Here is a 23,540-nt window from a genome sequence, read left to right as displayed (position 1 = left end):
TATTTTTCACACGCTTCATAGCTGTTTTTAAAATGGTTCGGAAAACCACTATATCAACATATCTGAGATTAGTTTAAAGCGAGGAATAAATTAGAGTGGTTGTTCCACATTTGTGTGAAGTTTGAAGTCAATTGAGTTTATTTTAAGACTTAAGCAGCGCTTCGTCCTCGCACCTTATTTCGGTCATTTTATTACACGAAAAACCGCACTTTGACCGCGCTTTCAAATTTTCGCGAATTTCTGAAAAATAAAAATTCGCTGGAACCTTTAAATATGATTTTTAGAGTTAGGTCACCTAAGGGTATCTTTGGGCAAAATATGAGCGATTTGTCAAATTGGACGTTGACCGGCGTTTCTCGATCCTAACAGTCAGCCATTCTTAATGAGTTTGAGAATAGTTATTCAACCAGCGATGGACCACCATCCCATCCAGGGGGAGTATCAATACTCCTGGTCGCTTTACGCTACAGAAACAGGGATAACTCCGGCCTTATGGGCCACTTCCCTGACGCAGACTTCACCTTTTTGCTTTTATAAAAGCGAGAGGTAACTGGCGTGAGTGTCAGCTCAATTAATCAAGCATTGTGTTTGTGAAAACTTAAAAGGCTGTCAATAACTTGGTGGACGTTTTACCTGCGGTAAATGAAAAATATTACTGAATGACGAACTTTAACTATATTATAACTGCACTGATCGAAAATAAATTAGCACGTGCATAGTTATTAGTTCATCTAAGACTGCCAAAAGGAACCACTGTCAACAGTGAACCAAATGAAAACGGTTGCTTAACCTGAAGCCACTTAGAAAATTAATCCATTGAACACCTGCAAACTGCTGCCAGTTTCATCTGCTGTTAACCTCAAGTTTCTGTTACGCAAATGAACGAGACAACAATACGGCCAGTAGAACTGCTATTTCTTGAAACAACGTAGCAACGTATCCATCAATATTCTGATCTGTGATAAAATTTATTCCAGGCTATTACGACTAATCCTTGCTTAAAGCATAAAACTACGGCCATAGAACGCAACTGGGTCAGAAGTTACCAAGCTATATCAATAACTTATACTCTTATACTCCTCAGTATGTAAAGCTCTCCGCAAAAGCGACTATTGCATATGAAGTAATCAGTTATTTATTCCGGGCTCGGCTCCACAAGTAGGAGCAAATACTGGTAACAAGATCAAATAAATTCATTGATAAATAAAGTCTTTTCTAAAACACCGAAAAAAGACACAGCGGAATACGTGCTGAACAACTATCTTGATAGTGTTAAAATACTTTGAGTCAGTTTAACACGATCTCCTTTGTCTTCAGGCAGCTAAATTTGGACTGCTCGTAGTTAATGTTATACACAAAAGGCGTTTATCAACAATAAAAGCAATAAATGTGGGGAATAGATGGCATAAGACTGCCGACCCTAAGATAAATGTGATGCGCGATTTCTGAGCCAAGGCATGTTCCGCAGTATGTCCATGATAGCGTGTCGAATGTGTCTCATCTTCCAACAGTAAATTACTGGGTTTAAAGATGAGTTAAGGTGAACGAGAGTCAACGAGAAAAGAGAAAATCTCTTCAAAGCGATGTTCGGTCCGTTCCTTTTAATGACGACCACACTGATAAAGTAAGGCAAATAACAGACCACAAACGTCACGTATACGTAGAATACACTAACTGCCGACTTGATGAGACGAACGAAATGCGCCATGTCGTCAGTCTGTGCTTCTTGTTGTACTTGCAGGGCTTGAATCTGATTCTTGTGGCGTTGTACGGTAAAGTAAATTTTGATGTTAACCATTGCTGTAAGAACGAGCGAAACAACTCCGAGGAGAAACTCCACAAGATAGTAAATATCGTATCCAGCCCAGAAAATCATCAAAGGAAAAAACACACTAAGCAGCCATATTGAAATCACCGCAGCAACAACACGCTTGTGAGTCACAAGTTCCTGATATCTGAGATGAAGATGAATTGCCAAAAATCTGTCTAAACTTAAAGCCACAACGCTTAAGAATGAAGCCATGCAAAACACACTAATAATGACCATAAACATCGTATATGCCTCACAGCCGGGGCTGTTTTGTTGTAGCAGCCCGACTAGAAGTGCGGTGTAAAATGGTTGATTCAATAAACCAACACAAACATCAGAAACAGCAAGACTCAGCAGCAATGTTTTTGAAGTCTTTGCCAACGACGAAGTTTTTCTTATCGCGTGGATTGTTACAATGTTCAACATAAGGGCAGTATAGGACAGAAAACTGTTAAAGACACAATTAGCGATATAAGTCGAACGAAGGTCTTTAACTTCGGAGACTTTGGGGTAATCACGTAGCAGTAATTCACAGGATATTTTCTCCATACTCGTCTGAAGTCTCTCTAGTGTCCAAACGGTTGTCTAAAAATTTCTTTTTTCTCGACGCATCAGATCAACTGGATCACTTGTAAGTTCTTTACATGATACTGATTGTAACGGCAGTAAAGTATTTCCAGATCTAGGTCTCCTCAGTGTCGTGTTTTCCGAAAACATAGCGCGATTAATGAAATGATAAATGACGTTTGCTGTCAAGTTTAGATAAAACTGCTAATTTGTACACGTGGGTGTTTAAAAACTTTCGAATAACTGATCACAATCAAACCAACAGGGATAGGTTAACGGTCTCTGTGTGAAGTTTATTAAACAAGCCACATGTTAGTGAAAACCTAAAAAAAAAATTCTTGAATTTCTAACCTTTTAAACTTAATAAATGAGATATTGCTTAGAATATTATAATCAAGTCAAGATCCTTAGCTATATTCTCAGAGAGTTGATCGACAAAACGTTAGCAACTTCACAAGAGAATGTAATACTCATTATAATATTTTTTAATATTCGTTAATATTTTTCAAAACAAAAAAAAAAAGCAACGAAAACAAAACGGTGTCTTTAAAAAGCCTTTAGTATGTTAGTAGGCCCTTTGCACGATCCGGTCACATGGTACAAAATCACACATGCTGGTGAGCAAGTTGCCCAGTGGGACTTCTGAAACAATGCAATTCGTACCAGTCCACCTGGACCTGCCTTTGTTTTGGAAGTCCCACTGCGCAACTTGCTCACCGGCATGTGTGATTTTGTACCAAGTGACCGGATCGTGCAAAGGGCCTATTGATGGTGCACCTGCAAAGTAGTGCCACTCGTATGTGCTGAGCATGTATCTCGCGCGGCAAAAACTCCATCTCCAAAATAGATATAACGCATTGTTTAAGGTCATTCCCCCGAAAAAGAACGCACAATAGATTTTCGTTCAAATTTTGCCTGTTGGCTGCTTATATCAAGAGAACTTAAATTTTGAAATAAAAAAGGGGGGTCCCCATATTCGTTTAGGAGCAGGAAGACCCTCGATCAACCCCATAATTCCTTAAATTATCTGCTTTTAGAAACGTTTACATTTAAACCACTCACTTTACGCTTTGTGAGAGCAAAAAAATAGGGAGAAAGTTGAGGGAGAATTACAACAATGGATGTACTGCATCAATGTTAACGAGCAATTTGATGTACGTTTCCTGATAAAGGCACCTATATTTAGTCAACAGGGATTCAATATGTTCCAGTCACGCAGTGTTCTTGAGGGCACATTCCATCGTTTACGAGTGCTTGCTATGCTCTCATTTTCAGTGATAATTTGTTACTCTGCAACAGAAATCTGCCTATATTCACTGTATAGAAAGAAGGTGATCGCTCCATTCAAACTAAGTATAAAAATCGTTAGGTCCCCGTACTCGTTTCCGAGAAAAAACGATCGTCTCTCGCAACCCAAGCTGTTTAGAAAAAGCCACCATTTTGTACGTGCACGCACTTGCGAGCGCGCGCTAATGACGCGAAAATCGTGCGCAGTAGGGATTCGCAATGCAATTCTGCAGAATAACCTTAAAGTGATTCCTCATATTTGCATTGCGCATCCTTACTGAGCATAATTTGTGGCGTCATTCGCGCGCGCTCGTGCACGCGCACATTGAAAACATAGCGGATTTGCCTTGATATTGAGTTCTGTCAGTTGAAAAATGACTATAGCTCACTAACGAGCTCGGGCACCCCAAATTTTTTTCCAGTCATTTTAATCAACTAATCATTAGCTTTGCGTGAGAAAAGACTGATCTGATTTCTATTGTTGAAAATTGAGTAAATAAGGAAAATAGCAACTGCATTGTAGTCTTTTCTACTTTGCAGTTTCATAGCAGTGGCAAGCAATTTGGTTTTAATATTTTGACAAGGATTTCTCTCTGTGTCAAAATCAAACTCAAAAAGTTTATTTGTGTCCGACACAAGTATTGACTGTAGTTTGAGGCGTGTTTTCATAAGTCTGGGCTCACAAAGAGTTTACAATAACTTGGAATGCGTTCTAGTAATAAGCATTAAATAATGCTAAAATGGGACATTTTTAATGCCTCACTGCTCTTTAAAGAGCATGGGCACCCCCCTTTTTTATTTTATAATTAAAGTTATCATATGATAAATATTCAGTGGACAAAGTTTGAACAAAAATCTATTGACAGTTTTATTTCAGGGGAATTACCTTAAGCGAATGAGTACTATATGAAGAGAAACAGTCGTAAGGCATAACCGATTAAGGACGGTGCCTACTTTTGTTAATGCACACACGTTCTGCGCATCACGCAAGGCATGGCTTCAGACATCTTGAGGTAGATCTGTAGCAGTAATGCACAAGATCATTTCTTCAGCATATCGATCGAGGTTTCTTTTATAGAGCTTCTTTCGAAACTCGCTCTTTCGAATTTTGTTTTTATGAAACACACTTCAAATTTTGGGGAGAAATGAGAATGATAAGTGGCGTTAGCTGTCAAATTGAAATGAAACTGCTATTGTATATATGTCCGTTTTGAATTACTGATCCATTAAAACCAAGAAGGAAAATGTCACTGGTCTCTGTCTGTGTGCATATTGTCTATTAACCAAGTCATATCTTTTGCTAAAACATAAAGGACTCTCTTCCATTTCGGATTTTTTGGATGTGGCAAGTGACATGTCGGTAAGAATACAACCAAAAAAAAGATCCTTACCTACATAACCAGGACGTTGGTCGAAAACAAGTTAGTACTTGCATTCAAGAAATTTCATGACTAAATTCGTTTTATATTTTCAAAAGAAAAAAGGAAAGGAAAACAAAACCATATCTTCAAAAAGTCGCTTAGTATGTTGATCGATGATACAGCTGTAAACTGCTGACAGTTTCATGCACTGCGCATGCGGCGTGCACAACAATTGTGTTTCCTGTAGGAGCACGTTGTTCAAGAGAATCAATACCACATCAAAAAGTGAAGTGAAACTTCCACTAACTATAAAGTCACAATCCAGACAATTATATACAACACAAAGCATAGCCCGGGGAAGAACAACTTTTCGAGTAATTAAATATGATTAACATCCAAAACAAATCGAATTTTCAACTTAGAACAGACTATTCCGATGTTTATTCACATTATTATCAACTGCATGATTACAAGGTTAAGAGTGCTGCTATCTATAGGAAAACTTTACAAACATCTAATAAGGCAAACGATCATGGAAAACTACCACAAATTACATCGATGTTCTCTAACCATAAACCAAACAATTAAAAGGGAGAACATGTTACAGCAGTTCTTTGGATGGTTTTTAACAGCTGTTGATGGTTAAAGCAGTAACTTACAGGATTCAACAATAACAACACTGCAAGTGACTGGTCTTAAGATTAGTGTGTTCCGCGATTTCTGAACCATGACATGTTCCGCAGTATGTCCATGATAGCGTGTCGAATGTGTCTCATCTTCCACCAGTAAATTACTGGATTCAAAGTTGAATTAAGATGTACGAGAGGCGGCGAGAAAAGGTAAAATCTTTTTAAAGAGATAGTGGAGCCGTTGATTGCAAAGACGACCAAACTAATAAAGAAAGGCAAGTAACAAATCAAAAACACCAGATATACGTAGAATACACCGACTGCAGATTTAATAAGGCTGGCAAAATTTGCCATTTCGCCATTCTCTGCTTCTTCTTGTACTTGCTGGGTCTGAATCTGATTGTGACTTTTTACGGCTACATAAATTCTGATGTACACCACTGTCGTGACGAGAAGACCAATAACTCCTACAAATAACAAAACAAGTATAAAAATGTCCAGCGGAATCCAGAAAATTGTCAAAGGAAGAAGCACACTAAGCGCCCATTTTGAGATCACCGCAGCAACAACACGCTTGTGAGTCACAAGTTCCTGATATCTGAGATGAAGATGAATTGCCAAAAATCTGTCAAAACCTATGGCAACAACACCGAAGAAGGAGGCTAAGGAAAACACACATGCAATGACATGCAAAATCACATAGGTATTACAGCCGGGGTTGTTTTGTTGTAACCATTTCACCAGAAGTGAGGTGTAAAAAGGCTGACACAACAAACCAACACCAACATCAGAAACAGCAAGACTCAGGAACAATGCTTTTAAAGAATTGGGCAACGAGGAAGTTTTTCTTATCGCTTTGATTGCCACAATGTTCAGCATCATACAGGTATAGGACAGAAAACTGTTGAAGACACAATTAGCGATGTAAGTCGAACGAAGGTCTGCAAATTCGACGACTTTGGGGTTGAACTCCAGCAAAAATTCACAAATTGCTTTCTTCATCATATCCACAGACGTCTCTTCAAGGTGACCGTGAAGTTGACATAAAAGATGTTTCACGAAGCTAAGAGAGTGTCCTTCCTCAACACCACAAACCAATTGGTTCACTTTGGCTGAAAAGATTCCTGTTCTTAATCAAGTAAAGCGCCTTAGAAAACGAAGTGAATTAAGTGTCCCAAAACCCGCCACTTCAGACATTTTGTTATCATAAAATGCAGTTAATACTCGTTCTTCTTAATTAAGTCAAAACACTAAGTAAACGAAGTACTTCCGGAAAAAGTCATTTCAGATGTTTTGTTCTCATAAAATACGGTTAAAACTGACAGTATGTTAATTGCGATGAAGAATTAATACGTGGTTCTTGAACTTTCTAAAAACTTATCAGAATAAAACCAAGACATAAACGTCACTGGCCTGACAGCCGGGTTTATTAAAAAAGCCGTGTGTTTTCCAAAAAACATAACAAAAACTGGCCCGAAATTGAACATTTTAGACGTGGTAAATTAGACATCGCAAGGGATTTCATCCAACGAAGACCCTTAGTAACATGCTTGATCGCAAATAAGTAGAGTTGGCACGTGGATATGAAAATTTCCCATACTTAATTAATATTGCCATGAAGGTAAAACAACACGGAATTGTCGTTAAAAAGTCGTAATTCACAAGATCATTTCTTCATGACATCGATCGAAGTTTCTTTTATAGAACTTCTTTCGAAACTCGCTCTTTCGAATTTTGTTTTTATGAAACACATTTCAAATTTTGGGAAGCAATGAGAATGATAAGTGATGTTAGCTGTCGAATTGAGATGAAACTGCTATTGTATTTATGTCCTTTTTGAGTTACTGATCCATTAAAACCAAGAAGGAAAACGTCACCGGTCTCTGTCTGTGTGCATACTGTCTACTAAGCAAGTTATATCTTTGGCTAAAACGTAAAAGACTCTGTTTCATTTCGGATTGTTTGGACGTAGTGAATGAGACGTCGGTAAGAATACATCCAAAAACAAGATCGTTGGCTACAATCTAAGGACCTTGAACGAGAACAAGTTAGTACCTGCATACAAGAAATTTCACGACTAAATTTGCTTTATATTGTCAAACGAAAACAAGGAAACAAAAACAAAACCATGTCTTCATAAAGTCGCTCAGTGTTTTAATCGATGGCAAGTCTCGTGTATTACGCATGTGGCGTGCACAACAAACGCGTTTCCTGAAGGAGCACACTGTTCAAGGGAATCAATACCATATGAAGTGAAACTTCCACTAACTATAAAGTCATGATCCATAAACAGTTAACTATGACGCAAAGCCTAGCCCGAAGAGAAACACTTTTTCCAGCGATTAAAATATATTTAATATCCAAAACAAATCTAACTCGGGTCAGAACATTCCGATGTCAGGTTCAGTATTCACATTACCATTAACTACACAGTTACAAGATCAAGAGTGCCGCTACACTTTAGAGGAAAAAACTAATAAAAATCTACAACGAATTACATCGATGTTCTCTAACCATATACCAAAACAATTTAAAAGGGAGAAAATAGTGAGCAGTTCTTTGGATGATTTCATTAAACTGCTGTTCATGTCAAGTGATCTGCAATTTCTTTACACTTTCGGCGGTAAAACGTTAATGATAGCCTACTAAATGATGTCTAATCTTAAAGCAGTAAATTACAGGAATCAAACATAACAACACTGCAAGTGACTGATCTTAATATTAGTGTGTTCCGCGATTTCTGAACCGTGGCATGTTCCTCAGTATGTCCATGATAGCTTGTCGAATGTGTCTCATCTTCCAACAGTAAATTACTGGGTTAAATGATGAGTTAAGATAAACAAGAGTCAATGAGAAAAGAGAAAATCTCTTTAAAGAGCGACTGGGGCCATGGACTGCAAAGGCCTCCAAACTGATAAAGAGAGGCAAATAACAAATCGAAAACACGAGATATACATAGAAAACACCGACTGCAGATTTAATCAGGCTTACAAAATTTGCCATTTCGCCATTCTCTGCTCCTTCTTGTACTTCCTGGACCTGAATCTGATTCTTGTGACTTTTTACGGCTACATAAATTCTGATGTACACCACTGTCGTGACGAGAAGACCAATGACTCCTACAAATACCAAAACAAGCATAGAAATATCCAACGGAATCCAGAAAATCGTCAAAGGAAGAAACACACTAAGCGCCCGTTTTGAGATCACCACAGCAACAACACGCTTGTGAGTCACAAGTTCCTGATATCTGAGATGAAGATGAATTGCCAAAAATCTGTCAACACTTATGGCCACAACACCCAAGAAGGAAGCTAAGGAAAACACACATGCAATGACATCAAAAATTATATAGGTATTACAGCCGAGGTTGTTTTGCTGTAACCATTTTACCAGAAGTGAGGTGTAAAAAGGCTGACACAACAAACCAACACCAACATCAGAAACAGCAAGACTCAGGAGGAGTGCTTTTAAAGGATTGGGCAACGAGGAAGTTTTTCTTATCTCGTGGATTGTCACAATGTTCAGCATGATACAGGTATAGGACAGAAAACTGTTGAAGACGCAATTGGCGATGTAAGTCGCACGAAGGTCTGCAAATTCGACGACTTTGGGGTTGAACTCCAGCAGAAATTCACAAATTGTTTTCTTCATCATATCCACAGACGTCTCTTCAAGGTGACCGAGAAGTTCACATAAAAGATGTTTCACGAAGCTAAGAGAGTCTCCTTCTTCAATACCACAAACCAATTGGTTCGCTTTGGCTGAAAAGATTCCTGTTCTTAATCAAGTTAAGCGCCTTAGAAAACGAAGTGAATTAAGTGTCCCAAAACCCGCCACTTCAGACATTTTGTTATCATAAAATGCAGTTAATACTCGTTTTTCTTAATTAAGTCATAACACTAAGTAAACGAAGTATTTCCAGAAAAAGTCAATTCAGATGTTCTGTTGTCATAAAATACGGTTAAAACTGACAGTATGTTAATTGCGATGAAGAATTCATACGTGGGTCTTGAACTTTCTGATAACGTATCAGAATAAAACCAAGACATAAACGTCACCGGCCTGACAGCCGGGTTTATTGAAAAAGCCGTGTAAAACATAGGGAAAACTGGCCCGAAATCGGACATTCTAGACGTGGTAAGTTAGACATCGCAAGGGATTTCATCCAACGAAGACCCTTAGCAACATGCTTGATCGCAAATAAGTAAAGTTGGCACGTAGATATGAAAATTTCCCATACTTAATTAATATTGCCATGAAGGTAAAACAACACGGAAATGACGTTAAAAAGTCGTAATTCACAAAATCATTTCTTCATGACATCGATCGAAGTTTCTTTTATAGAACTTCTTTCGAAACTCGCTCTTTCGAATTTTGTTTTTATGAAACACATTTCAAATTTTGGGAAGCAATGAGAATGATAAGTGATGTTAGCTGTCAAAGTGAGATGAAACTGCTATTGTATTTATGTCCGTTTTGAGTTACTGATCCATTAAAACCAAGAGGGAAAACGTCACTGATCTCTGTCTGTGTGCATATTGTCTATTAACAAAGTTATATCTTTTGCTAAAACGTAAAGGACTCTCTTCCATTTCGGATTTTTTGGACGTGGTAAATGAGATGTCGGTAAGAATACAAGCAAAAAAAAGATCCTTAGCTACAATCTAAGGACCTTGAACGAGACCAAGTTAGTACCTGCATACAAGAAATTTCATGACTAAATTTGTTTCATTTGTTTTCATATGCAAAAAAATATACCTCAACCGACTGGTGTATAAAGTTTGCGGTCAAATTAAAATAAAATTGCTTAATTATATCCGTGGGTCTTGACGATTGTAAGTAATATATCAAACACGACAGACCGTGTATGACCCCATTTCCAAACACCAAGGAGAGAGTTGAAAATACAACGCGCAACGCAGTATTTTGGCGAACTTTGAGGTGAAATAAAATCGTAAAAATTTGTGCTAATTAAGATCAAATATCCAAACACCGTCACGGTCATGAATGTTCCTTTGTTTAAACTCGATGAATAATTAATGAGTTTGAGAATAGCTGTTCAACCAGCGATGGACCAGCATCCCATCCAGGGGGAACTAGAAATGCTCCTGGTCGCTTTATGCTACAAAAACTTCATATGCACTAGTCGCTTTTGCGGAGAGCTTTACATACTGAGGAGTATAAGAGTATAAGGTATTGATCCCGGGGGGGGGGGACTCCCATATGGAGTGGACGGGGATGCTTGTCGGAAATTTTGAATTTAACCCCTAAAAGAGACCAATCTGGGCGTGGCCGAAGCTTATGCAGACCCCTAAAAGAGACCAGTTTATAAAACAGACAAATAAAAAGTACAGTGACATTTAATGATGGCGAATTTGTTTATATGAATTGAGTAAATATAAAGAATCAAAATTCTTTCTGTTTTGTTATTTCTTCGTGTGCAACCCTTAACGAGACCTTGACGGCTAAAAATAATGACATTTTGCCCAGAACACCCTAAGCGAGACCAAAATCCGAAATTTACACCCCTAAGCGAGACGACGAGCATCCCCGTCCATTCCATATGGGAGTCCCCCCCCCCCCCGGGGTATTGATATAGCTTGGTAACTTTTGACACAGTTGCATGTCATTGCATTGCATTGCATTGAAAATTTCAATACACGCCTGATCTCGAGAGGCTACCCGGAGGAAATGGTAGAAAAGACCCTTCGAGAAGTTAAATATAAAGACAGAAAAGAAGCTTTAAAACAGAAATCGAAAATTGCAGAAGGAACTACTACCCTTTGTGTCGGGCAATTTCACTCAACCGTCAACACCAAACTTTGGAAAGCATAATCACGCACAAATGGCACTTTTAAATACAAATACTCAGAGATATATTCAAGGAGCCCCCCTTGATCTGTTATAGAAAAGGAAAATCACTGAAGTACGCGCTTGTAAAAGCAAAACAAAGGCTTTGAGTAACACAGTAGCCACACAGCATGAGTCGCGCGGACTCATTTGTCATTAAATCAACCCCAGACAGTACAATGATCGCCACCGGGCTTATTTCCAGTATTATTTGTATGATTGAGCTTTCAAATAAGCCAAAAGTAGCCTGTACACAATTTAAAAGGCTTTACTGGGTTATTTCCTCTCGATTTATACCTAATTAATTTTGCAATATTTTCAGAGACAGACCATTTTAAATACGCGATGTAAATTTCACAATTCACCTCACGCAAGCAATGGAGTTTAGCGGTAGGTTTTGTCACATATTTCACGGTTATTCAAACAAAAACTTACATATTCCACATATCAACATTGCCCAAATCCATTCGCGATAAAACGACGGCGAAAAAGCGTTGATCTCTTTCATAAATCGTTTTCTTGTACCTCGAAACAACTTTTCGCCATACATTTCCTTCTAGCGACTAGCAAAGTTTGCCCCCTGACGATCCCAGAGTTCTTCGCGCAAACACGGGTATCCGATTACTGGCAACTCATTCATTATATTCAACACAAAGCATAGCCCGGGGAAGAACAACTTTTCGAGTAATTAAAATACGATTAACATCTAAAACAACTCTAATATCAAGTTAGAATAGACTATTCCGACGTTTATTCAAATTGTTACCAACTACATAATTACAAGGTTAAGAATGCCGCTATCTATAGGAAAATTTCACAAACATCTAATGAGACAAACGATGAAAAACTACAACAAATTACAAAAATGCTCTCTAACCATAAACCAAACAATTAAAAGGGAGAACATGTTACAGCAGTTCTTTGGATGGTTTTTAACAGCGGTTGATGGTTAAAGCAGTAAATTGCAGGATTCAACAATAACCACACTGCAAGTGACTGGTCTTAAGATTACCGTGTTCCGCGATTTCTGAACCATGACATGTTCCGCAGTATGTCCATGATAGCGCGTCGAATGTGTCTCATCTTCCAGCAGTAAATTACTGGGTTCAAAGTAGAATTAAGATATACGAGAGTCCGCGAGAAAAGTTTAAATCTTTTTAAAGAGATAGTGGGGCTGTTCATTGCAAAGACGACCGAACTGATAAACAGGGATAAGCTCCGGCCTTATCAGCCACTTGCCTGACGAAGACTTCACGTTTTTGCTTTTATAAAACCAAGAGGTAACCGTCACTAGCGTGAGTGTCAGGTCATTAAGCAAGTATTGTGTTTGTGAAAACTTAAAAGGCTGCCAATAACTTGGCCGACGTTTTACCCGCGGTAAATGAAGAATATTACTAAATGACGAACTTAAACTATATTATAAGTGCACTGATCGAAAATAAATTAGCACTTGCATAGTTATTAGTTCATCTAAGACTGCCAAAAGGAACCACTGTCAACAATGAACCAAATGAAAACGGTTGCTTTAACTGAAGCTAGTTAACAATAAAGATTAGCGAAAAAACTGAGCAACGACGTTTCGGTGTCATCCTGGCACCATTTTCAAGTTAAAAAATATTTGTGCGAAAAGTAAACTAATTTATACCAATGGTAGAGGTGCGAAATTGAATAATTCCTCCTACAAGCTTTCATTCTTCCAGAAGCTTGTTCTGTGTCGAGGTTTGAAGTTTTCCTTGCCGCAACGCATCTCTTCAATGGACATTCAAGCTAGCTTCGAGAGAGCCTTCTGGCAACTGGAGCCTTCATTATCCGATGATAAGAAGGAATTAGCTGCGGCGACCCTTCGATCGATCGCGCTTAACTACATCGAGTGCAAAGCCCCCAAACCACCGAAAGCGCTACAAAGAGCTATTGAGCAACTAAAACGAAGAGATGACATCGTAATCACGAAACCAGATAAAGGTACAGGAGTAGTTGTTATGGATAAGGCAGAATATGTTCGCCTTTTAAGTGAATCTTCCATCAACGATACAGCTAAATTTACCGCCGTAAGTTCGGAGAGACCCAAGACGCGTGGACGACCGCTCAAAAACTACCACCCTTTACTGCAGAAAGAGAAACACCTTGAATCTGTCGTGCGCAAAATTCTCCCAAAACAGATTGCCGACTCAGTTTGCCCGAAAGGATCACGACTCGCCCATCTTTATGGTCTGCCAAAGACTCATAAAGAAAAACTGGCGATGAGGCCCATTCTATCCGCCACAAGTACTTACAACTTCGCCCTCGCGAGATGGCTCGACGATAAACTGAAGCCCCTGTCGATCAACAGCTACACAATATCTGACACATTTTCCTTCGCTGATGAGATTCGCAATCTGAGCCTCAACGAATCTGACATCCTAGTATCTTATGATGTCTCTTCGCTATTTACGAACGTCCCACTACAAGAAACCATCGAGATCCTTGCTGATAGAGCTTTTGTTGACAACTGGTTCAACAAAACACACCATCTAAACATCAGCAAAGCTGATCTAATTGAACTGTTGTCAGTAGCAACAAAGGACCAGCTATTTCAATTTAACGGTCAACTCTACCAACAAATTGATGGAGTAGCGATGGGCTCTCCCTTGGGTCCCCTAATGGCCAATACTTTTCTTTGTTCTATCGAGGAAAAGCTACAAAACGAGAACAAGTTGCCAGACTTCTACAGACGCTACGTGGATGATACACTAGCCACAATGAAAGACATACCAACCGCAGAAGCCTTTCTGAAGACTTTGAACAACTGTCATCCATCCATATCCTTCACCATAGAGATCGCATCTAACGGTAAGCTACCATTTGTCGGCATTGAAATATGTAAGAAGGGCTGCAAGCTGGTAACAAGTGTTTACCGTAAACCCACAAACACTGGTCTCCTCTTACACCACCAAAGTCATGTCGACAACCGCTATAAAAGATCTTTAGTTAAAACCATGTTAAACCGTGCTTACCGCTTGTCCTCAGCATGGGAACTATTCTCAACAGAATGCGAACGCCTTAAACTGATCTTTTCTAACCTCAAGTACTCAGATTCTCTTGTGAACTCCACCATCACCCGTTTCGTTAATTCAGTGATGTCACCAGACACAAGATCGACGCCTCCAACAGAGAATATCTACCGCATTGTCCTGCCTTTTAAAGACCAGAAATCAGCGGACATAGTAAAGAAACATCTCTCAGACTTGAGTAATAAACTTGATCACAAACTACAGCCGGTGTTCAGAAGCCGTAAAATTGGCGATGATCTCAAAGTACAAGAGCCAAAACCACCTTTGATCAATCAACAGTGCGTTGTTTATAACTATATATGTGATCTGTGTGATGCAGAATACGTCGGTTACACTAGCCGTCATCTTTACAAGCGCATTGAGGAACACCGATTTACCGCCATCGGAAAACACCTTCAAAATGAACACCGAGTTGATACAGTTGGTGACCTGACTAACAACTTTAAGATCCTAAAGAAATGTCAGGGAAAGTTCGATTGCTTGATCCACGAAATGTTGTGGATTCGCAAGAAGAAACCGAGCCTTAACACACAGTCAGACTCCATTCGCGCAAAAGTATTTGTTTAGGCTTTGAACAGACACTGAACTCATTACCAGTGTTTGACACCTCATTGGAATGAACATGAACATTGAACAGTTATCTTAATCTTAATTTATTCAATTTCGCACCTCTACCATTGGTATAAATTAGTTTACTTTTCGCACAAATATTTTTTAACTTGAAAATGGTGCCAGGATGACACCGAAACGTCGTTGCTCAGTTTTTTCGCTAATCTTTATTGTTAACTGTATTTCCAAATTTAATCTTATAAGAATTTAACTGAAGCTACTTAGAAAATTAATCCATTGTACACCTGCAAACTGCTGCCAGTTTCATCTGCTGTTAACCTCAAGTTTCTGTTATGTAAATGAAAGAGACAACTATACGGCCAGTAGAACTGCTATTTCTTAAAACAACGTAGCAACGCATCCATCAATATTCTGATCTTTGATAAAATTTATTCCAGGCTATTACGATTAATCCTTGCTTAAAGCATAAAACTACCATGGAACGCAACTGTGTCAAAAGTTACCAAGCTATATCAATACCTTATACTCTTATACTCCTCAGTATGTAAAGCTCTCCGCAAAAGCGACTAGTGCATATGAAGTAATCAGTTATTTATTCCGGGCTCGGCTCCACAAGTAGGAGCGAACAATGGTAACAAGATCAAATACATTCATTGATAAATAAAGCCTTTTCTAAAACATCGAAAAAAGACACAGTGGAATATGTGCTGAACAACTTGTTGATGAGACGAGCGAAATGCGCCATGTCGTCAGTCTGTGCTTCTTGTTGTACTTGCAGGGCCTGAATCTGATTCTTGTGGCGTTGTACGGTTAAGTAAATTTTGATGTTAACCAATGCTGTAAGAAAGAGCGAAACAACTCCGAGGAGAAACTCCACACGATAGTAAATATCGTATCCAGCCCAGAAAATCATCAAAGGAAAAAACACACTGAGCAGCCATATTGAAATCACCGCAGCAACAACACGCTTGTGAGTCATAAGTTCCTGATATCTGAGATGAAGATGAATTGCCAAAAATCTATCTAAACTTAAAGCCACAACACCCAAGAACGAAGCTAAACAAAACACGTACACACTTATAATAATGGTAAACATCGTATATGCCTTAAAGCAGGGGTTGTTTTGTTGTAGCCACATGACTAGAAGTGAGATGTAAAATGGTTGACTCAATAAACCAACACCAACATCAGAAACAGCAAGACTCAGGAGCAACGTTTTTGAAGTCTTTGCCAACGACGAAGTTTTTCTTATCGCGTGGATTGTTACAATGTTCAACATGATGGCGGTACAGGACAGAAAACTGTTAAAGACACAATTAGCGTTATAAGTCGAACGAAGGTCTTTAACTTCGGAGGTTTTGGGGTAATCACGTAGCAGTAATTCACAGGATATTTTCTCCATAATCGTCTGAAGTCTCCCTAGCATCCAAGCAGTTGTCTAAAATCTTTTTTTCTCTCGACGCATCAGATATACCGGATCACTTTGCCGCGAGTAAGTTCTTTACATGATACTGATTGTGACGGCAGTAAAGTATTTCCAGATCCAGGTCTTTTCAGTGTCGTGTTTTCAGAAAACATAGCGCGATTAATGAAATGTTAAATCACGTTTGCTATCAAATTGAGATAAAACTGCTAATTTGTACACGTGGGTGTTTACACCCGCTTTCAGTGTCACGCGCATCTCTCGACATGCCATCTTTTGGCGTGCTATGTAACCTGGCCTACGTCAAAATGTAAGCACAAGTGGCTTTTTTACGGTCGAACTCGACTTTAAGTCATGAAAGATGGATTTATTTGACATCAAACTAAGGCTAGGAGCATCAAGATAACATTCTGTGAGGGATAAATCGACTGCTTTGAATGTTTACATCTTTCGAATATTAACTGAGCGGTAGAGGCCCGATTCTACCCGAAGTCACTATTGAGAGCCGATCGACTACACTAAAATCGTTTGAATTATCCCGTAAATCGGGAGTCCACAATCTTCTTCATTCATTTGAGGTCAGTAATTGTCATATACTTGTCATTTGTTCCGCTAATAACCGGAACACTCGCTAGTGAAACATTTCACCCGTTTACATAGCATGTCGAAAGATGGAATGTCAAGAGATGGTCGAAAGATGTCGCCTATCCATGCAACACTGAAAGCGGGTGTAAAAACTTTCGAATAACTGATCACAATCAAACCAACAGGGATAGGTTAGCGGTCTCTGTGTGAAGTTTATTAAACAAGCCACATGTTAGTGAAAACCTAAAAAAACAATTCTTGAATTTCTAACCTTTTGAACTTAGTAAATGAGATATTGCTCAGAATATTATCGAGCAAAGATCCTTAACTATATTCTCAGAGAGCTGATCGACAAAAATTTAGTACCTTCATAAGAGAATGTAATATTCATTATAATATTTTTTAATATTCGTTAATATTTTTCAAAACAAAAAAAGCAAAGAAAACAAAACGGTGTCTTTAAAAAGCCTTTAGTATGTTAATTGATGGTGCACCTGCAAAATAGTGCCACTCGTATGTGCTGAGCATGTATCTCGCACGGCAAAAACTTCATCTCCAAAACAGATGTAACGCATTGTTTTAAGTGAATGAGCACTATATGAAGAGAAACAGTCGTAAGGCAGAGCCGATTAAGGACGGTGCCTACTTCTGTTAATGCGCACAGGTTCTGCGTATCACGCAAGGTATGGCTTCAGATATCTTGAGGTAGATCTGTAGCAGTAATGTACAAGATCATTTCCTCGGAACATCGATAGAAGTTTCTTTTATAGAACTTCTTTCGAAACTCGCTCTTTCGAATGTTTTTATGAAACACATTTCAAATTTTGGGGAGAAATGAGAATGATAAGTGATGTTAGCTGTCAAATTGAAATGAAACTGCTATTGTATATATGTCCGTTTTGAATTACTGATCCATTAAAACCAAGAAGGAAAATGTCAATGGTCTCTATGTGTGCATACTGTCTATTAAATAAGCTTTATCTTTTGCGAAAACCTAAAGCACTCTCTTCAATTTCGAATATTTTGGACGTGGTAAATGACCGAAAAACAGCCGAAACACAACCGAAAAAAAGATCCTTAGCTACATAACCAGGACGTTGGTCGAAAACAAGTTAGTACCTGCATTCAAGAAATTTCATGACTAAATTCGTTTTATATTTTCAAAAGAAAAAAGGAAAGGAAAACAAAACCATGTCTTCAGAAAGTCGCTTAGTATGTTGATCGATGATACAGCTGTAAACTGCTGACAGTTTCATGCACTGCGCATGCGGCGTGCACAACAATTGTGTCTCCTGTAGGAGCACGTTGTTCAAGAGAATCAATACCACATCAAAAAGTGAAGTGAAACTTCCACTAACTATAAAGTCACAACCCAGACACAATGAATGAGTTGCCAGTAATCGGATACCCGTGTTTGCGCGAAGAACTCTAGGATCGTCATGGGGCAAACATTGCTAGTCGCTAGAAGGGAAGTATGGCTAAAAGTTGTTTCAAGGAACAAGAAAACGATTTTTTAGAGAGATCAAGGCTTTTTCGCCGTTGTTTTATCGCGAATGGATTTTGGCAATGTTGATACATGGAAAATGTAAGTTTTTATTTGAATAACCGTTAAATAAGTGATAAAATTTACCGATGAACTCCCGTTTGCTTGCGTGAGGTTTATTGTCAGATACATTGAAGAGAACATTGAAAATTTCAATACACGCCTGATCTCGAGAGGCTACCCGGAGGAAATGGTAGAAAAGACCCTTCGAGAAGTTAAATATAAAGACAGAAAAGAAGCTTTAAAACAGAAATCGAAAATTGCAGAAGGAACTACTACCCTTTGTGTCGGGCAATTTCACTCAACCGTCAACACCAAACTTTGGAAAGCATAATCACGCACAAATGGCACTTTTAAATACAAATACTCAGAGATATATTCAAGGAGCCCCCCTTGATCTGTTATAGAAAAGGAAAATCACTGAAGTACGCGCTTGTAAAAGCAAAACAAAGGCTTTGAGTAACACAGTAGCCACACAGCATGAGTCGCGCGGACTCATTTGTCATTAAATCAACCCCAGACAGTACAATGATCGCCACCGGGCTTATTTCCAGTATTATTTGTATGATTGAGCTTTCAAATAAGCCAAAAGTAGCCTGTACACAATTTAAAAGGCTTTACTGGGTTATTTCCTCTCGATTTATACCTAATTAATTTTGCAATATTTTCAGAGACAGACCATTTTAAATACGCGATGTAAATTTCACAATTCACCTCACGCAAGCAATGGAGTTTAGCGGTAGGTTTTGTCACATATTTCACGGTTATTCAAACAAAAACTTACATATTCCACATATCAACATTGCCCAAATCCATTCGCGATAAAACGACGGCGAAAAAGCGTTGATCTCTTTCATAAATCGTTTTCTTGTACCTCGAAACAACTTTTCGCCATACATTTCCTTCTAGCGACTAGCAAAGTTTGCCCCCTGACGATCCCAGAGTTCTTCGCGCAAACACGGGTATCCGATTACTGGCAACTCATTCATTATATTCAACACAAAGCATAGCCCGGGGAAGAACAACTTTTCGAGTAATTAAAATACGATTAACATCTAAAACAACTCTAATATCAAGTTAGAATAGACTATTCCGACGTTTATTCAAATTGTTACCAACTACATAATTACAAGGTTAAGAATGCCGCTATCTATAGGAAAATTTCACAAACATCTAATGAGACAAACGATGAAAAACTACAACAAATTACAAAAATGCTCTCTAACCATAAACCAAACAATTAAAAGGGAGAACATGTTACAGCAGTTCTTTGGATGGTTTTTAACAGCGGTTGATGGTTAAAGCAGTAAATTGCAGGATTCAACAATAACCACACTGCAAGTGACTGGTCTTAAGATTACCGTGTTCCGCGATTTCTGAACCATGACATGTTCCGCAGTATGTCCATGATAGCGCGTCGAATGTGTCTCATCTTCCAGCAGTAAATTACTGGGTTCAAAGTAGAATTAAGATATACGAGAGTCCGCGAGAAAAGTTTAAATCTTTTTAAAGAGATAGTGGGGCTGTTCATTGCAAAGACGACCGAACTGATAAAGATAGGCAAGTAACAAATCAAAAACACCAGATATACATAGAATATACCGACTGCAGATTTAATAAGGCTGGCAAAAATTTGCCATTTCGCCATTCTCTGCTCCTTCTTGTACTTGCTGGGCCTGAATCTGATTCTTGTGACTTTTTACGGCTACATAAATTCTGATGTACACCACTGTCGTGACGAGAAGACCAATAACTCCTACAAATAACAAAAGAAGCATAGAAATATCCAGCGCAATCCAGAAAATTGTCAAAGGAAGAAGCACACTAAGCGCCCATTTTGAGATCACCACAGCAACAACACGCTTGTGAGTCACAAGTTCCTGATATCTGAGATGAAGATGAATTGCCAAAAATCTGTCAAAACTTATGGCAACAACACCTAAGAAGGAGGCTAAGGAAAACACACATGCAATGACATGCAAATCACATAGGTATTACAGCCGGGGTTGTATTGTTGTAACCATTTCACCAGAACTGAGGTGTAAAAAGGCTGACTCAACAAACCAACACCAACATCAGAAAAAGCAAGACTCACGAGCAATGTTTTTAAAGAATTGGGCAACGAGGAAGTTTCTCTTATCGCTTTGATTGTCACAATGGTCAGCATGATACAGGTATAGGACAGAAAACTGTTGAAGACACAATTGGCGATGTAAGTCGAACGAAGGTCTGCAAATTCGACGACTTTGGGGTTGAACTCCAGCAGAAATTCACAAATTGTTTTCTTCATCATATCCACAGACGTCTCTTCAAGGTGACCGAGAAGTTCACATAAAAGATGTTTCACGAAGCTAAGAGAGTCTCCTTCCTCAACACCACAAACCAATTGGTTCACTTTGGCTGAAAAGATTCCTGTTCTTAATCAAGTAAAGCGCCTTAGCAAACGAAGTGAATTAAGTGTCCCAAACCCCGCCACTTCAGACATTTTGCTATCATAAAATGCAGTTAATACTCGTTCTGTACGGGTCCGCAAATGATCCCAGGACCGCGAATGATCCCGGACCGCAAATGATCCCCAAATTGGACTGCAAATGATCCCGGACCGGAAATGATCCCCATATTGGACCGCAAATGATCCCGATCAAAAAATATGGAATGGCATGGATGGCGGGATGGTGTGGATAGGGAATCGGCGTACGTCAATTCCGATGTTTTTATTAAAGCCATCTTATAATTATACTGGCTTACAACTTGTTCTTTTTTTCATACTTTCGACTAAATTTTGTTGCTAACTACGATGTTGTGAATATCACCACTCAATCATCAAAACACGACTTGGCTTGCATTTCTTTGCAATTCTCAGTAAAATTATGATCAGTGCAACATATCCTCCTTTGTTAAACATTGATATTTCGGTGTTATAGTTAAATCACATTTTATCAACCATTAACGCCACTCGTCTAAAGTTTTAAACTAAAATCTAACCATGAAGCAACTATTACAGAAGATGCTGTCACCTGAGTAGACCCACAAGCCTACAACGCTTCATCACTCTGTAAAAGACCTAGTGTGTAGCACTGGAAATTTGAACAAATTTATTTTGTAATTTTTCCTTGGTCGTATTTTAGCTTTAATTCATCGAAAATGACTACTTGATTATTCTGAGAAACCAAAATTCCAAGCTATAGTTATGAAGTTCAGCTTCATGACCAAGCAAGGCCAAGGCTTGCACTTCGTTTTGACAATTAGCTGTTTGATAGATGTTTGATGCTATCGCCAACGGGATTTCGAGAATGTTTACAAGTATGTGTTTTTCTAAGACTTCTAATTCAATAGACCGTCTTCACGTGACGTGTTTTTATCCTCATCAGGCATAAGAGGCGGTATATTTATATCTGTTTACAATTAGCGTGCTTCGTTCGGACTCCAGAGCATTTTGAATTTCAGGGTTATGGAGGTTGCGTGACACAAGGCTACGATCTAGTTTGTTGAAAAATATACACTTATCTCATGATTTTGAGCCTTTTTTAGAAGTTAGAGCATTAGGAAAAGTGCTTATGTAAATGCTTTTTTGTTTAGTACTGATCATCAGGCGCCTAGAAAGCCAAAGTAAGTTCCAGAAGTTTACGCTATATTCCGGCCGCCATACTGGTGTACCACGGATGTCAATCAACATGGCGTTTTCTTGCTGGGCTCTGTAAATTTCTGGGAAACATTTACGACGAATATCTGAAGTTTGGGGAAACGCACAGGCCTAATACTTGGAGAAGTGTTTTATTTAGTTATCTTCTCTAGCGTACATCACAATTTCTTAACTTTTTCCATTGTTTGGTTTTCGATTTATTATTTTCTTTTATTGCGTGACAGTAAAAACGATCTGTACTCTTCGAAGAACAACACAGCAGCTGTGGAATATTTTTTGTAAAATGATAAAACATGTTTTTTAGTTCATAATTCTTCTACATGTTGTCACCTTCCTCTGATATAAATCCATGCCATTCCTTATTTTTTGATCGGGATCATTTGCGGTCCAATATGGGGATCATTTCCAGTCCGGGATCCTTTGCGGTCCGGGATCATTTGCGGTCCTGGGATCATTTGCGGACCCGTACAGTTCTTCTTAATTAAGTCAAAACACTAAGTAAACGAAGTACTTCCAGAAAAAGTCATTTCAGATGTTTTGTTGTCATAAAATACGGTTAAACTGACAATATGTTAATTGCGATGAAGAATTAATACGTGGTTCTTGAACTTTCTAAAAACCGATCAGAATAAAACCAAGACATAAACGTCACTGGCCTGACAGCCGGGTTTATTAAAAAAGCCGTGTGTTTTCCAAAAAACATAACAAAAACTGGCCCGAAATTGAACATTTTAGACGTGGTAAATTAGACATCGCAAGGGATTTCATCCAACGAAGACCCTTAGTAACATGCTTGATCGCAAATAAGTAGAGTTGGCACGTGGATATGAAAATTTCCCATACTTAATTAATATTGCCATGAAGGTAAAACAACACGGAATTGTCGTTAAAAAGTCGTAATTCACAAGATCATTTCTTCATGACATCGATCGAAGTTTCTTTTATAGAACTTCTTTCGAAACTCGCTCTTTCGAATTTTGTTTTTATGAAACACATTTCAAATTTTGGGAAGCAATGAGAATGATAAGTGATGTTAGCTGTCGAATTGAGATGAAACTGCTATTGTATTTATGTCCTTTTTGAGTTACTGATCCATTAAAACCAAGAAGGAAAACGTCACCGGTCTCTGTCTGTGTGCATACTGTCTACTAAGCAAGTTATATCTTTGGCTAAAACGTAAAAGACTCTGTTTCATTTCGGATTGTTTGGACGTAGTGAA

At 38.6% G+C, this 23,540-nt stretch overlaps 3 protein-coding genes and 1 pseudogene across 3 annotated transcripts; 1 reads left to right on the top strand and 3 right to left on the bottom strand.

The window, feature by feature from the left end:
* Positions 1–1,409: 1,409 nt before the first annotated feature.
* On the bottom strand, positions 1,410–2,359 carry LOC145491586 (adenosine receptor A3-like). The gene has a single exon (XM_081470829.1). The coding sequence runs from the start codon at positions 2,357–2,359 to the stop codon at positions 1,421–1,423; it is 939 nt and encodes a 312-aa protein (XP_081326955.1). The 3' UTR covers positions 1,410–1,420.
* A 6,016-nt stretch (positions 2,360–8,375) lies between these two features.
* On the bottom strand, positions 8,376–9,343 carry LOC145490515 (adenosine receptor A2a-like). The gene has a single exon (XM_081469625.1). It carries the CDS (start codon positions 9,309–9,311, stop codon positions 8,376–8,378), a length of 936 nt encoding a protein of 311 aa, XP_081325751.1. The 5' UTR covers positions 9,312–9,343.
* Positions 9,344–13,187: 3,844 nt separating this feature from the next.
* LOC145491247 (uncharacterized) lies at positions 13,188–15,388 on the top strand. The gene has a single exon (XM_081470403.1). The coding sequence runs from the start codon at positions 13,262–13,264 to the stop codon at positions 15,122–15,124; it is 1,863 nt and encodes a 620-aa protein (XP_081326529.1). The 5' UTR covers positions 13,188–13,261; the 3' UTR covers positions 15,125–15,388.
* Positions 15,389–19,694: 4,306 nt separating this feature from the next.
* Positions 19,695–21,087, bottom strand: LOC145491076 (adenosine receptor A3-like; annotated as a pseudogene).
* Between the last annotated feature and the right edge of the window lie 2,453 nt (positions 21,088–23,540).

Source organism: Orbicella franksi, chromosome 6 (assembly GCF_964199315.1).
Source record: "Orbicella franksi chromosome 6, jaOrbFran1.1, whole genome shotgun sequence".
Classification (NCBI taxonomy): Eukaryota; Metazoa; Cnidaria; class Anthozoa; order Scleractinia; family Merulinidae; genus Orbicella; species Orbicella franksi.
Note: the sequence above shows the minus strand (reverse complement) of the source record. Positions and strands in the feature narration are given on the sequence as shown.

Coding starts and splice junctions, on each gene's coding strand:
- LOC145491586 (XM_081470829.1), bottom strand. CDS start 2,359: ATGGAGAAAATATCCTGTGAATTACTGCTACGTGATTACCCCAAAGTC.
- LOC145490515 (XM_081469625.1), bottom strand. CDS start 9,311: ATGATGAAGAAAACAATTTGTGAATTTCTGCTGGAGTTCAACCCCAAA.
- LOC145491247 (XM_081470403.1), top strand. CDS start 13,262: ATGGACATTCAAGCTAGCTTCGAGAGAGCCTTCTGGCAACTGGAGCCT.